This window comes from Hydra viridissima, unplaced genomic scaffold (assembly GCF_058129835.1).
Source record: "Hydra viridissima isolate aposymbiotic clone 2 unplaced genomic scaffold, HvirCarnegie_v1 scaffold_4, whole genome shotgun sequence".
Classification (NCBI taxonomy): Eukaryota; Metazoa; Cnidaria; class Hydrozoa; order Anthoathecata; family Hydridae; genus Hydra; species Hydra viridissima.
Window position 1 is genome coordinate 3163138 of NW_028324303.1, and position 16412 is coordinate 3179549.

General features: G+C 29.4%; 2 protein-coding genes across 4 annotated transcripts; one reads left to right on the forward strand and one right to left on the reverse strand.

Moving 5' to 3' along the window:
- The first annotated feature begins 506 nt into the window (after positions 1 to 506).
- On the forward strand, positions 507 to 6707 carry LOC145182947 (tRNA-splicing ligase complex subunit RTRAF-like). Of its 3 annotated transcripts, XM_090083962.1 has the most exons (9): positions 527 to 621; positions 708 to 803; positions 881 to 1005; positions 2266 to 2368; positions 2780 to 2842; positions 3137 to 3225; positions 5992 to 6057; positions 6146 to 6206; positions 6483 to 6707. In XM_090083962.1, the coding sequence occupies exons 2-9, from the start codon at positions 800 to 802 to the stop codon at positions 6635 to 6637; spliced, it is 666 nt and encodes a 221-aa protein (XP_089940088.1). In that variant the 5' UTR covers positions 527 to 621; positions 708 to 799; the 3' UTR covers positions 6638 to 6707. The 3 variants fall into 3 exon arrangements, 2 of the variants coding, with proteins under 2 accessions (XP_089940087.1, XP_089940088.1); XR_016451479.1 differs by lacking the exon at positions 708 to 803 and having other exon boundaries at positions 507 to 621; positions 5882 to 6057; XM_090083961.1 differs by lacking the exon at positions 708 to 803 and having other exon boundaries at positions 507 to 621.
- Positions 6708 to 14965: 8258 nt separating this feature from the next.
- On the reverse strand, positions 14966 to 16212 carry LOC145183056 (peptidyl-prolyl cis-trans isomerase FKBP2-like). Its single transcript, XM_080058381.2, has 5 exons — positions 15967 to 16212; positions 15636 to 15723; positions 15504 to 15525; positions 15285 to 15367; positions 14966 to 15077 (listed from the first exon to the last, which is right to left on the reverse strand). Exons 1-5 carry the CDS (start codon positions 16129 to 16131, stop codon positions 15010 to 15012), a joined length of 426 nt encoding a protein of 141 aa, XP_079914507.2. The 5' UTR covers positions 16132 to 16212; the 3' UTR covers positions 14966 to 15009.
- Positions 16213 to 16412: the final 200 nt, after the last annotated feature.

Here is a 16412-nt window from a genome sequence, read left to right on the forward strand (position 1 = left end):
ATACACCATTTTTTCTTTTCAGATTTCAAAAACTCTCTGAAATTTTTATTATTTAAATTCAAACATCAGTTCAGAAAAGTTACAATAATTTTATCAAATTAGTTTTTAATTCCTTATTTTTTCCCTCTGTTTCTGTTTTCCTTCTTTACAGATATAAATTATGATCTGTATTTTATGCTGCATTTTAAACATAATTATATATATGTACTCTGTTCATACTTATTTTATATATATTATATATATATATATATCAGCTTTTTAAAGAATAGTTCCTGTATATATTTTTATTTCTGCATGTAAGAAGCTTGGTCAACTACCAAGTATTTTTTTCATAATATATTAATCTTTTACTGAGTGAGAATAATGAAGTTGGATGTTATTAGCATACTTTACTAAAAGCTAGAAATATATTTGCGGATCAAAATTTATTGTCTTAATTTAAAAAGAATCATTTTTAACTAAATCTCAAAATACCTGGATTAGAAGTTTTTCCTTTTTTTTTTTGCTTAATGCTTTTAAAATAAAATTTTTTTAGTTCAAATCCAGTAAAAAAAAAAAAAATGTTTTCTCGGAAGTTAAAAGCGCTGGATTTTTATCAATCAGAAAACTTCAACATTCAAGGTATGATTTTTTGTATGTGCATTTGCTTTGGTGTATTTAATTTGCTCTCAGTCAGTCAGGTTAATTTCTGTATTCGTTCACTTTAGGGCCTCTTAGAAGTATCTATTAAGAAGTGCAAATGTTACATTAAATATGGAGCAATTCATGTGATTAGTTTGAGACAGATATATTACTAAAAATGTGTAAATAATTGGTTCATAAACTTTTTAGCAATCTTATATCATTTTAGTCTTTTAAGTTTTATAATGTTATTTTTCAGATGAGTTACAAGCACGAAACTTGATTGTATGGCTTGAAGATAAAAAGATACGTTTTTACAAGCTTGATGAAAGAGATGCTTTGAGAAATGTAAATTCACCAGGATGGGTTCAAGCTCTTAAAAAGGTGCTTCTTTTCTTATCCATTGTATTTTATGTTTTTTGCAAAGATTTATACACATACAAAAAATTTTTTTAATTTGGAATATAGGAATTTTCTTGAAAAACTATAATGAAAAATGGAAAGTTATTGGAAATTTTTACTAAAATGACCAAAATCAGTGACTTGTTGATGTCAACTTGGGACTTTTTGGAATTTTTTTGTTCTAGAGTTAAAAAAAAATTTTCTAGTTAAATCTTGCGAGATGGATTGTAACTAACCTGAATATGTAAAGTTGTAAGTACCAGAGTGGTATCTGGCACAGTAGCTTGAATCACAGACCATTTCATATACATGGGAACTTGTTTTTCAGAATGGTCTAAAACTCAAGCTGTTTACCAGCAGTCCCTCGAGGCTATCTTCCAATCCAGGTTTATATTGGGGTTAAATGAAAAAAAAAATTGGATTTGATTATTTAATCAGGGATTATTTACTAACTTAATTTTTAAGCCAATTGTAGCTCTATAGAAAATAAATTATTCTTATATAAATTCTAAGATTTGGATTAAACAAACAAAACATTTTTAAAAATATTAGTTAAAATATTTTTAAAATATTTTTAAAATATTTTTAAAACATTTTAAAAATATTAGTTAAAATTTAAATGATTGTGAAAAACAACTTTTAAAATTTGAAGCATAGTAAAAATTTACTGCCGCAAAGTTCAAAATTTACAATTAATTTACCATTATTTGGAGTATTATTATTTAAACAAAATAAAATGCTGAGCTTTTTTTAAAGAGTGGTAAAATGTTCAGTTTTCACAGTAAAAATTTTATCTTAAAAATATGAGGAAGACAAGTTCTTATTAGCCATTCTCCATCAACTATTTTTTTCTGACTCAATTAACAATGAAAATTCGAAATAATTGTAAAGAGTTTAGGAAACAAAAACTGAACTCATTTAAAAATGAATATTGATATTTGTAAAAAAAAAGAAAAAATTAAATAAAATACAAAAAAACTAAAAGGCTATTAACGCCTGAAGTTTAAAAAAAAGAGTTTAGAAATAGTTAAAATTTTTTATATTTTGACTGCTATAAAACTTTTTGGGAAAATCGCATCTCTTTTCTAGTGCACTTTGTAACAAACAAAAACACATATATTTTGATCTAACTCAGGGAGAAAGATGTCTCTTTAAGAACCTTCTTAAATTGTATACATTGATTGACTGAAATACTTCACACCAGACTTACACTAGCTGGTTTCAAATTTTTATTTTTTTTAGTATTTAAAGGATTTGGAATGCCCTGTGGCAAATATTGGGAATAAAGCTGCAGTTGTTAATTGGCTAATCAGTCATGCTGTAAAAATACAATACTTAGAGAATGGTAGAATATAGTTAAAACTTTTCTGTTTTCAAAAAGAAAAGTTTGTTTCGTTCTTTTATCAATATACACCTATTTTTCTTGTTTTTCATACTTATTTTATAACGTGCGTGTAATTGATTTGTAGAATAATGTTAAAATGCAAATATGTTTAGAATAAATCATTTCTAAAAATAGAAACTGTGTTATATGATATACAGGTGACTCATGCTTGTAATTGTTGTTTTTCTGTTTTAGTATCATTTGGGTACATTGTTTTATAAATTGTTTTATAAATTCTTGTTTTATAAATTCTACGAATCAATTACACGCACGTTACAACTTAGTTCAATCAAATTACTTGATTATTTTGAATTGAAAATATTTTTTTTGTTTTATATTTTCTTTCTTTATTTTTTTTACTTATTATCTTAGCTTCTTACTACAACAAGCCTTCATCAGATAATTTCAAGGTACAAATGTCTGCTGATCTCACCGGTGAGCCGCGTCTTACTTTCTTTTTAAGTTTTATTCTCCTCTTTAAGTCAATCTTGAATTAATTTCAATTTTAAATAGTTTTAAAGGTGATTTTTTTTTTTAAAAAAAATTGCGCTCTTTCAATAAACATGTTTGCTTTCCAGATTATAAGCTTTTAAAGTCCTGTTCTTAAAAAAATCTACCATCTTTTTTAAAAAATTGATATATGATTATATAACTTCCAATTATGGAATAGACTGCTGTAAACAAGTTGTTGTTACAATTTTTTTTTGTTGAATTCTGATATTTTGTTAGTTGATGATCCTACCGTTCAAGCTGGTATCGACAGATTAGCAAACTTACTTTCTATTCCTCGCCATGATGACAAATTAATCTTATTACAGGTGTGTATCATTTAGTTCTTTTAAACTATGCATCTGTAGAAGAGTATAATTTATCAGACCCACATCCAACCATTATCCGCTACTTTTTGACTCAAACCTGATTTGTATCCTACACAATTCAGATAAGTTATTCTTTCATCTCACTCACTACCCAGTTAATTATTTGTAGAGTGTTTTTGTTTGGTTTGTGTTGGAACCTTTTCTAAAAGTAAACCTGAGGAAATTTGGGTTCAGTGCATTAAATGTCACCTTTGGGTTCATGAGTTCTGCATAACTGGAAACACTTTATTTTTTATTTGTGACAACTGTAATGATAACGATTAGTACTTAGGTCGTTAGGAAAGTTCGTAGAACTTCCCTATAAAAAGAAAAAAAGAAGAGTTTTCTTAAATTTTATTTTATCAAATGTTCAAAATAATGTCCATTGTTATCTATACAAAGTTGCATCCTTTCAAAGCCATTTGTCAAACGTTTTTTTGCTACTCTTCTTTGTGTATACTTTGAAGTAGCTTCGTTGTGCGAGTTTTTTGACTTTCGACGTCAGTATCGTCATCAAGATTTTTTTTTTATCAAGTCGAATAGCAAATAATCGGTTGGAGCTAAGTATGGTGAGTATGGTGGGTGGCGAATTATTGTAATTCCAGCTTGGTTTAGACAATTTATGACGGTTTCAGTCACATAGGGTCGAGCGTTAACATGGAGAAATTTGAAATTTTGAGTGCCTGTTTTAGGTCTTTGCTTATTTATTTCGCATGTAAGAGGTTTCAAACAATTTTTTATATAATATTCGCTAGTAATGGTGTCTCCCTTTTCAACATAACCCAAATGAACAACACCTGTTGTTTTGAAGAAGATGTAGAACATATTTTTCGGCTGAAACCTGTTGCATCTTACTATAGTTCTTGGACTTTCACCTTCACCGACTCAACTAGCGTTAACCGACTTGTGTCCAACTTGTCTCAAATAAAACCGCGACTCATCCCCTGTAATAACATCACATAGTCTCCATGGGCCGTTCCTAAAAAGGGCTTAATTTTCCTTACATGTCTCAACTCTATTCTTGCGATTTTGATCGGTTCACTGTGAGATTCCAACGTGATGTTAGTTTTCTTTTTTTTTAAGTACGTTGTGAATGATTTCGTTGATTGTAAAATGATTAATCGATGTCAGGGCTTCAATTACATCATGTGTTGCATGCGGATTTTCTTCAATAATGGCTCGCACATGTTCCATATTCTCAGCTGTATACGTGGTTTGAGGGTGCCCTGAGCGAGGATCATCTTCGAGACTCTCTCTACCATCTTTAAATAAAGTAGCCCACTTGGCAACTGTACTATGTTTTGGAGCTTGGTCACCATGAACTAAAACCGGCTCATCGGTTATGGCTTGTGCTGAAACTCTAAGTAGAGCACGGGTTTTAATATATTCTCGATATTCAAATTTTTCCATTTTTAAATTTTTTCTTTTAAATGTATATAATAAAATTTAAATAACTTTTTTAATAAACATTCAAAATATTTCAACGAGTACTTAAAATGTTCATAATTAAACACAGTTTAAAATGATATATAAATATTTAATTATTTCCTGTCTCATTGTATCTTTATAGATGAAGTTCTACGAACTTTCCTAACGACCTAAGTATTACAATTGTTACTACTCTTATTAATGATAATGAAAAGTTAATTGATATTTTCTCTTTTGTTTTAAATTTATATTGACTTAAGGGGCATAAAAACTTAAGGAGAAAATTTTGTTGAATGAAAATTATCATCAGTTTCCATGAAAAAGATACACTTGAAAAAAATGCCTAATGTTGCTAAACTTATCACTTTAAATATGGGATGCCAACTTACCCCGTCTCGGGGTAAGTTGACACACTATTTTTTGGAGACCCTTTTTGGGCCATTAAATATTTTTTTTGATAATGTTTGACACTTGAACATGCTTGCCACATTCATGTTCTTTTGAACAGCAGTTTGATATTTTTAAAAAAATTCACCAAGAATTACACAGAGCTCAAAAACTAAAACTGTAGCCAACTAATCTCCCCAACTAACACGACCAGAATTCAAACCGATATCAATTAGCCATTATGGAAAATCTTTAAAAATCAGGGGAAGCAACTGGTTAAAACAATCCTAGCTCTTTAAAAACTTATTTTACAGCCATTTTAGTTATTATGGTTTTTATCATTTTTAATTGGCAACTTCAATTCAGTGGACAGTTCTCCAAAATAAGATGCACTAGTTTGACAACTGTGAAATGTCAAAGCATGAAGGCAATCTTTACAACTAACCTCCTTTATTACATCTTCATTTTCATTTGTTATTGTTTTTAATTCCCAAACGTTGGTTTTAGCAACGTTTGGGAATTAGTTTTATTAGTCGTTTTACATTCACCTTTCTTTAGTTTAATCTTAATAGCATTAACATTACCAGACGTGACAAGTTTTTTTGCAACGTCACTTTAAATAGTTTCTATTCTGTTCCTCTACAACGTGCTTTATGCAGTATGTTTTCTACTTAAGTATGTATATTTTGAACTAAGTCAAGCGGTGAAACCATTAAGGGCTGTGCAGAAATGACAACTGCTGTTAATTGCCATACCATAACAACAGAACCGCAATCGACCCGCTACCATCTTTTTTTTTTAGACACGCACCCGATCAGCTCCCCAATCTGCTATGTGGGGAAAGCCGTGGTCCCTGACCCGATTGTAGGACTCTAGTCTGCAGATCGTTTAAACTATTAAATGTTTTCTTAGGCAATAACCAACATCATTGAACAAAGGTTGAGTGAAGCTTCTATTAAAGAACGAAATGCAAAACAGGTATATAGTTTGTTTCGAAATTAGGAAAAGTGCAAACATACCGCGTGTAGAGTTTTTATTGCATCGAGTTTTTATTGTTATCTTATAGCCAAAAAGAAATAATTTCGTTCTTAAATTAGAAGATGTGCCACTTGGATTTTCAACGCCTGGTTTGAATATTTGATTTTAGTTAATAAGACTTAACGTTTTGAACGGAATTTGTATGAAATATAAAATATATTTATGTCATTGACTTTGATGTATAATCTAGTTAACTAATATTTATAACTTTATTATTTGTTGACAATATTACGTATATTACAGAGATAAAATATTGATGTAACGTATAAATATATACGTTATATCAATATTTTAGCTCTGTAATATACGAAATATTGATAAATTTATCACCCTAAATTATAAGATTCGCACTTTTAATCTTTTAGACGAGAGTGTAAATGAAGCCTTGAAAATCTTGCGACTTTTGCAAATAAATCATCTCCGAGATCTGCAAACACAAATTAATCAGGCTATTGTTGCAGTTCAGCGAATAAGTGCTGATCCAAAAACTGATCACTCTCTTGGAATGGTTGGTAGATGAATGACAAAAAGTTCACAAAAGATTTTTTGAAAGAAACATTTTGGAGTAAAAATCATAAAAATCACAAAAATCACAATTTGTATTTGATTTGTCGATATATAAGCTGCTGATGGCTTTTCAACCAGTAAACGTGCAAAGCATTAAAAAAGAGTTTTTTTTTATCAATAGATGTTTAGCACGTGATTAATTATAATTATATTAAATCAGGGTTGCCACCAAATCAGGGAAATTCAGGGAAATTTAAATACAATCAGGGGAAATCAGGGGGAAATAGTTGATTTTGGAAAAAATCAGGGAAAATCAAGGAACTTTTAATTTTTCTTTAATGTTTTGAAATGTTTTCTAATAAAAATTTTCCTTTTCCAGCGTGCCAGGGTTTATGTTTAACATTTTTAAAGAAAATTAATCACATTGCGTTTATATTTACTTATATGTATATATATACATACATATATACATACACTGTTCTCCAAAACATTAGCAACCAAATAAAATTTAAAAAAATTTCTACTTTGATTACTTATAACAGCAGTTTTGTTTTTTTAATCACGCTTTAAATGAAAAAAATGGTTAATGTTACATATGAGAAAAAAGATTTTAACATAATAAGACTACTTGAAAAAAAATGAACGTGAATTTTTGTTTGAATTGGTATTTTAACGCAAAAACGTGGTCCTCCAAAATATTAGCAACTTTTTTAAAACTACCCTAAAAAATGTTAATATCAATAGTTAATAGCATATCCTTTACTTTTTAGGATCAAGGAACATCTTCTCGGCATAGACTTTACGAGTTTATTAACTTTTTCTTGTGTAATCTCATTCCACGTGGTTTCAATAGCTTTAGATAGCTCATCGGCGTTTTTGAAGGGTCCTTTGTGTTTTAGGGAGAGTTCAACTTGGTACCATAAATTTTCAATTGGATTGAGATCAGGTGATTGAGCTAGCCATTTGATTACTTTAATTTGATTTGTTTCAAACCATTCTTTAACGAGTTTAGAGGTGTGTTTGGGGTCGTTGTCTTGTTGAAATGTCCATAAAAGAGGCATATTATTATCAGTATGAGGAACCACTTTTTCCTTGAGAATATCACGATAAACATACTGATCCATAATGCATTTATTCGGTAAATAGTTCCAACTCCACTAAAACCAGAAAAACAACCCCAAATTATTGCACTTTTTCCATCACCATGCTTGATTGTTCCTCTTGTGTATTTAGGATCTAAGCGTTTACCTTTAGGTCTACGTACCTTTAAATTTCCATCAGGACCTTTCAAATTGTACTTAGATTCATCGCTCCAGAGTACTCTATTCCAATCATTTATAGTCTAGTCTCTATGAGAATTTGCAAACTCAATTCTAGCTTTTCTATTCTTCTGAAAAATGAAAGGTTTTTTTTCTGTTCTAAAGCTCAAAAGTCCTGAAAGTTCCAACCGTCTACAAACTGTATTTTGAGACACGGAAAGCTTCAGTTTTTTAATAGCATCATTAGCGCTGTCAAAATGATTTTTTTTAACATGACGAATAATTTTTCGATCGGTGAAACGACATGTTTTGAGTGGTCTTCCGCCCTCATGTTCTGTTTCTAAAGGACTACCTTTATTAAATCGTTTGATTATTCGACATACAATTGACTTGTTAATCGAGTATTTCGTTGCGATTTCCTTTTGTTTGTCTCCTTTCTTGTAATCTTTTACAATACGTTCTCGAAAAGCTAAATTACTTGTTTCCTGCCATTATTATCCAAAACAGCATATATTTGCGATCTTAAATTTATATTGTAATAATTACAACACTCCATATTCATCTTTGGACAAAAATTAACAATTAGCTAATTCTCATTGGTTAAGTACTAATAATTACAACTCTAGAATTCCCTTGGGCATTATTTCCACACTTGTCCTGGTGATTTTCCGTGAGTTTTTGTGAGTAATTATAAAAAGTTGCTAATGTTTTGGAGGACCACGTTTTTGCGTTAAAATACCAATAAAAACAAAAAAACAAGCTTAATCATTTTCAAGTAGTCTTATTATGCACAAATCTTTTTTCTTACATGTAATATTAAGCATTTTTTGTATTTAAAGCGTAATTAAAAAAATAAAATTGCTGTAATAAGTATTCAAAGTAGAAAAAATGCTTTTTTTTATTTAGTTGCTAATGTTTTGGAGGACAGTGTATATATATATATATATATATATATATATATATATATATATATATATATATATATATATATATATATATATATATATATATATATATATACACCCCTTCAGAGTTCAAGTTGATGGGATTCTACTGTAGTTTTTATATTTTTTTTAAAGAACATTTTCATGTGTTGATTGAAGTATTTGATTATTTATTTTAATTTTCAAACAACTTGATTGGTTCATTACTCATCGGGGGATTATAGTATCTGTTTTTTTAGAGATAAAAATGCTCTGGGGTTTAATGGAGAAGTTTGGTTTGGAAGTTAAGTTTGGGTGTTTGAATGCTGGAAATATCAGGGGCAGATAAGCAAAATTTTAGCAAAAAAATCAGGGAAAATCGGGGAGAAAAAAGCAAAATTTTAGCAAAAAATCAGATAGAGAAAAGCAAAATTTTAGCGAAAAATCAGGGAAAATCAGGGAAATAATAGCGAAATTTTAGCAAAAAATCAGGGAATTTTGTTCTTTAATAACAGTAGCAACCCTGTAAATGCAAAGCATTAAAAAAAAGTTTTTTTTATCAATAGATGTTTAGCACGTGATAAGTTATAATTAGTCACTTATTGGCAGCTACCAAATAAGATAACGGCAATCTGGCTTAAGGGTGTAAAACTATGGTTGCTGCATTTGACAGTTACTTCTTATCCTCATCAAACTTCCATCAGTTCTTTTTTTTTTTCTACCTTAAATAATCTTCGTTTTTTTTTTCTGTTTAATAAAACTTCTGGGCAGAATTGTGGCTCTCTTGGTGCAAGTTCATTTCAAACTGATACTGCAAATAGAATTAATTACATATTAATTAATAACATTAATTGCATGTTAATAACTTAAAATTTTTAAACTATTTCTGACAAAAATTGAGAGTAAAATCTTTGCCGTGAAAATCGTTTACGGGTTTCAATTTTCTATTAGCATGTCTAGAAATCGTTAATCGAAAAGAAATATCGTTTATCAAAAGTAAATGTCTAAACTTTAAATGTCTCAGCGAAATCAAAATGGCTTTTATTTCTCTCTATTTGAAAACGAAGGTAACTTTATGGTGTTTGTTCTTACTCTTTATAGCAAATTATTTCGATAAAACTTTAAACCAATTCCGAACCTGCGCTTCTTATTCCGGAAAAAAGATTTTTGCAATTTCAAATATTATTTGCTTACACTTTTTGTACTGCGGCAATGGAACTTGAGGGACGTACTCAGTTATAGTAAACTCCCGGTTACTCGAAGCAATTTTCTTTCCCCGTGAATTTTTCTTAACAGACTCACTCTAACAAAACAGCACTCGAAAATGGATTTCTCAAAAAATTGTAAAGAATTTTTTATTTTACATTAATTTTTATTCCTTTAGGAGGTTCGAATAGCAGTGAGTTTATTGTATTTACAACAACTAAATCAGCCGAACAAAAAAAAAGCGAGTTTTGCAGGAGCCAGCTCCTATTGTTCCGAACAACCTTACTTTAAATATTCTAAATTTATTATATATTGCATAATATGATTGCTGACTACATAATGCATACTTTCAAACTGAATCACCTCCATTTTGCCACTTAAAATTTCATTTATTGTAGGCCTCAGTCATATCTCCATACATACAAAAAAAAGCCTTCAGCTACCCAAATCGAATAAGATAGCTAAAGTAGTTTCTTTAAATCTTCTGCATGTTTCAAATATTTCTTAAAGTGAAGAAATCCCTTTTCATAGCATTGTAGGTAATTCACCGTAACCAAAAAACATCCTCAAGAGAGATCTAAAATTCTATAACGGGCCCTAGAACTGTAACATGTAACTGGGGTCTAAAAGTGTGGATAACTCGTTCTTCTACTAAAGAAAAAGATAGTTGGATCTAGTAATTGAATAATTATTTTAAAAATCGTCAGAGTTGCTCCAGATACATCCCTTTAAACTAGCTTGAATTTAAATCGACAAATTTCTCTCAAGTGATTAATTTAAACTAAAGCTTGGTTTCCAATAGTTGTAGGAATGTCGTACAACAGTTGCACAACAACTTTGTTTTATAATGGAAACATTTTCTAGTGTAAGTTGCACAACTTAACGTCGGTTGTACAACAAATTTTATGTTGTACAACTGTGACTGTGAGTTTTGAAAAAAATCTATTTCTGCAACAGTATTTTTGTTTTTTGTGCAAAACGCGCAGCTTATTTTTTTATTTTATTGGAAACCACACAATGACAAATATTCGATGTTTCTTCAGCTAAATAATTTTATAAAACATCGTGAAAAAACATAGAATATTTGTTCACCTTCTGAATTCTGATTGAAACAACGAATTTGGAGGAAAACGTTGAGGTGGTTTGTGAGCAAGTAGAAAATATTCATCATTCATTGAACATAGAGCTAAATAATCATTTATCTGAAGATCTGATTGAAAAAACGATTATATAAGTTCTTGTGTGCAAGTAGAGTCAAGTGAATCGACAATTCATGCTAATAACAAAACTAAAAGAAAAAGAAAAAAATTAGATTCAGATGATTTACTTGACAAGACTTTAGTGAAAACATTAGAAGTAATTAACTCCAATATTGAAAATCCGACTAAAGAAGAACAGGATGAAGATTATTTATTCATGAAATCATTAATTCCACAGCTAAAGCGATTAAACAACTATTCCAAAGCTTTAGCTAAAGTTCAAATACGAGCACTTCTTCTCAAATTAGAGTTTCCAGATAAAGGTGAAATCTAGCCTCTCTGTTTAACTTATTAATGTGAATAAATAATGTAAATATTACAGTCTGGCTTACTATTTTATTTAACCAATTGATGTGAAAAACTACACATTTTAAATAAAACCATGGAGGTATAATATACGTCTTTTATTAATTTTTAAGTAATTATTGGGGCATATCTAAAATTTTAAAAAACAAAATTTTTGCTTTGTTAAATATATCATATTGTCATTTAAAAGAAAGTTTATCAAAGTATAGCACATATACTCTAGTTATTAAATGGATTGTGGCCACATGATTGAACATAGTCCAATTGCACGAAAGGCTTCCTTCACATGAGTTAAAATACTATTTGAAAGTATTTCTTATTGCAATTGCATCAAAAACAGATCTATTACTTTTTGATTTCGAGAAATTAAGCAAACATGCTTGATCTTGTAATTCTTTTTTCCAATCTCCTTGAATAACAATTCCTGAATTACTTTCACTATCAACAAAACCAGTAGGCGATTATTAAATTCTCTTTGCTGAACGGTAGGTTTTTACCTGGGTATGGTTTCATTAACCATGGTTTAAGTGCAAATATATCATCTCCAACAAGGACTGGTGGAGCTTTAGGACCGATTTCAGACATTTCTTGTCAATGAAAATTTCCCTTATTAAATGCCCTACCAAAATTTGGTAATAAATTTGATAAAGATGTTACCTTTTTAAATGCAAGCACATTTAATGTGCTTGCATTTAAAATGGCAACATCATTATCCCTAAAATAATATTTAGTATCACAAATGACTAATAAAATCATGCTGTAAAATCCTTTGTAGTTGTAAAAAGAAGAACCTGATTTTGCAGAAGCCTCAATGGCTAAATGCTTTCCATCAATAGCTCCTATACATTGTGGAAAGTTCTAATTCTGATTTAACTCTTTAATTATATTTTGCCATTCTTTTATGTTATTTGGGGCTCTGAAAAATATTTTTTGAGAACTTTCCATATAGCACAACAAGTTTCGGATTTTCAACAAGTTTGAAGATCCGATTAATGACAAAAGGTGTTCAAGTTTGTTAGAAGACATTCTTAAGTATCGATAAAAAAGTTCCCTAACAAATAGCATTATTTCTTGCACCAAAGAACTAAATGCACCTTGCTTAACGCGTTTTTTAAATAGTTCTCTGACCCAAAACATATCCTTTCTTTTTTTTACGCTTTTTCGGCGTCTTAAAACTAAAAGTATAACAAAAAGTCGATAATTTAGAAGATCTTTTTTTGTGAAGACCATTTTTGGTTTGTTTACACTGTTTTTTTGGAAGATTTTTGCGCTAATTCAATGCAATGGAAACATGCGTTGCACAACCATTTAACCGCACAACAAATCAAACGAATGTTGCACGGTTGTTGTATGATATTTCTACAACTATCGGAAAACAAGCTTAAGATTTCCTTAAAGTAATTTTTTGTCATCAGAAATTTCCAAACGATTTAGAAAATCAGACACTTTTATTTCGTTAGGTTTTAACTAATGAAATTAAACCAAATTTCATATCGTGTTTATCCTTTTGAGAAATGCGCTAAAATGCGATTTACCAAACGTTAGAGATTGAAAAAGAAGATGCATGATAAGTGAAGCCCAGGGATGTATATAGAAACAGCGTTATCCATAGCGCGATTTACAGAGTGCTCATAACACTATCCATAAACTACAATATACAGAGCGTTATCAATTTTTCAAATGAGTCATGAGCTTTATGTACCTTAAAAATGCAAAAATGGGTAATAAAACAAAGTCTGATTTCTCCAATTTTTTACTCGGCTTATTGTAGTTAAATGATAATTTTATACTCGGCTTATTGTAGTTAAATGATAATTTAACTACACAAATTTACAGCCTGATTAAAAATCGAGTTTTCATTGATTGTTTGTCCCCATAAGTCCCTATTCTAATTTTATATGTTCAAATTTCAAAAATTAATAGTCCCACTGGATATATATTATAATATTAACCTGTCAAATAAAAATATAACAGTGGAGGACTATTCAGCTTCGATTCCTTTAAAAAATTTAATGATTCTTACTTTGTAAAGAATCTGTGCGGTTCAAGAACCTGTGCTAAGGGACTTGATTATGAAAGACAAGCAATAAAAATAATGAACCTCACGTTTAAAGCTGGCTTTAATCGTGCTACTAGCCAAAGCATTTGTAAACAAGTTTCATGAGAACCTGACACATACAGAGATTTATAATGTGAAGGATCATTATTCAATACCTGCATAGTCCAGTTGGATTTGACTGGATTTCACAACAGCAATGAAAAGGTGCCTTTTTAGAGAAATTAGCAGCCATCATTCACAGCTTATTGCAGACCCTGAACATTTGCATACAAAAAGAAGTCTAATGAATCTGTACTCGAAGAAGATCAGTACATTAAAAGTGAGATAGAAGGCTTGGGTTTGATTCTACAAGATTTTTGTGGATCTCCAAATGAAATGAAGTGCATTGTTAAACTAACAATGATTGATGAGAAGATCCAAACTATATTATCTGGAACAGCTAACTCATCCCAATGGTCTCTTTGGAAAGTGGCAAGTTAGATTTTATAGAAGACAAATAAAAGGTATCTGTGACTAAAAAGAATATTCAGACTGACTTTATGAAAAAAGTCAGTCTGAATATTCTTTTTAGTCACAGATACCTTTCTAGGCATAAAGTACTAATACATGGACATGATAATTCAACAACAGACATTACCCATAGGACTTATGTCCAAAGACAATCAAGAGACAAGAAATCGACTTCAAAAATTATCATGAAAATTTCAACTGAAAAACACCCAGAAGAGCAAAAAATACTGATCTGATCAACAGACTTCTTGTTTCCAATGACTCTGTTACTTCATCACTGCATAAACCAACATCACACCAAACAAATCATAACACATTTCCTTCAGATGTTTTGCAACCACTCAAAAACACTTATCTCCACACAATATTTATAAGTTGTTGATGTAATTTCAAAATGTCAATGTTTTCTTGCACTTTTTTTTGTTTTTTACTATTACTAAAACATTAATTACCTAAATATCTGATTGTCATTCAAAATAGATGGGTTAAAAAACAGATAAAAAGTTTTTTAAAAATCTTTTTACTCCCTATGTAACTAAGGAAAACATCTAGTAGCTAACCATTGTAGGTCTCCATAGCAACCAGAAATCAAAATTAATATCAAAAATCTTCAAATTAGTGTATAGAGCAAAAATGGTCCTTAGATCTATGTATGATGAATTAATTTTGTGAATTGTTGTGAAACCTATTATAGCAAGAAAAAATAAAAGTGTTCATGGTGGAAACGCTTGCAAATGGGATATCAATTTTTAAGCATTTTGAAAAAAACATGAACCAATCAAAAAGTTTAGAAATTCTATAAGTTGAATAAAACAAAAATTTTCAATATCATAAAAAATATTTTTAAACAACTATTAAAAATGTTACAAATCTTTCTTATTTTTGCCTTCAATTCCCACCAATTCAACTTCAAAAATCAATGTAGAACCACCTAAAGAATGTTTAGAAAATTTATACCCAGTCTTTTAGTTAAGGATTAGTTATGTAAGATAATTAAACTATTTTATGATAGGGTTTTTATAAAGGTTGATCACAGACCCTTGTTTTTCTATGGTAGTATGAATCTCTGTAATTAAAAAACCTATTCTCTGTTTTTATAATTAGAATTGTGAAAGAATTTATTTGTAAAATATTATACCAGGTATTTTTGGAGGAGATCCTCTTTCCCCATATCCCAAATGTGATGGAATTGATAATTTTCTTTTCTCGCCAACACACATACTAAAAGATCAGTCAAAAAAACATAATTAAAAAAACAATGAGCCATATTTGAAAAAATTCATTTTTGTAAAACAAATTTTAAGATACTTTTAACACCAATAAAACAACATAAAATATGAAAGAAGAGGTGACTTACTTTAACAAACCTTGATCCCAACCTAAAAGAAACAAATTTTTCAAATAAAGCAAACACTGGGATAAAATGTTATGTGTTTGCACCTATTTGAATTGTAATAAGAAATATCCATGTCATAGTTATAAAACATACCTTTAATTACTTGTCCAGCACCTAAAGTGAATGATAAAGGGTCTCTACCTTCACTGCTATCAAATACTGTTCCATCTTCTAACTTGCCCTAGCATATAGAAATATAAAAAGTACTTTGCTTTAAGTAATAAAACCAAAAGTTAGGGTACAATTTATTTAAAATGAAATAACATTAATAGAGCATGCATAATTTAATAAAATAAAAAATAAAAACAAAAAACAAAAGATTCAGAGATATTCCTGAGATAAACTTTTGATAATGTCTAATGATGAATGCAGCTAATTATTTAATTATTGTCTTTTTTTACAGAATATATTTAAATTTGCATACTGTATAATGCATCTGTAAATTATCTCCCTTTGTAGATCTTCTAGTGCAATTTTCTACTTTCTTTTTTATGCCTATTTGAAGCTGCTTTTCATCAGACGCATTTTCAACAAATCCAAAAATAATAGCAGTAACAACAAAACAGGCAACAACCAAATGATGATGCATTTTTGAAAACTTGTACTGATTCTATAGATCAAACAATTTTAAATACTTTACACTGGAAGAAAATGCTATTGCATAGTTCTTATTGTAATTACACAGCTCAATTTAAAAAAGAAAGTAAATACAATCAATTGATAATCAAATAGATGAACAAGCATTATCACCAATACACTACCAATATTTCATTATATGCACATGTATGTATGTATGTATGTATGTATGTATGTATGTATGTATGTATGTATGTATGTATGTATGTATGTATGTATGTATGTATGTATGTA

Bases quoted from the DNA above. Each gene is read 5' to 3' on its own strand.
- LOC145182947 (XM_090083961.1), top strand. From the start codon at position 561: ATGTTTTCTCGGAAGTTAAAAGCGCTGGATTTTTATCAATCAGAAAAC. The intron at 2,843-3,136 runs GTGAGCCGCGTC...ATATTTTGTTAG, and splicing joins AATGTCTGCTGATCTCACCG to TTGATGATCCTACCGTTCAA. The intron at 6,058-6,145 runs GTATATAGTTTG...GTTATCTTATAG, and splicing joins AAGAACGAAATGCAAAACAG to CCAAAAAGAAATAATTTCGT.
- LOC145183056 (XM_080058381.2), bottom strand. From the start codon at position 16,131: ATGCATCATCATTTGGTTGTTGCCTGTTTTGTTGTTACTGCTATTATT. The intron at 15,368-15,503 runs GTAAGTCACCTC...CTGATCTTTTAG, and splicing joins TGGGATCAAGGTTTGTTAAA to TATGTGTGTTGGCGAGAAAA. The intron at 15,078-15,284 runs GTATAATATTTT...AACATTCTTTAG, and splicing joins ATCTCCTCCAAAAATACCTG to GTGGTTCTACATTGATTTTT.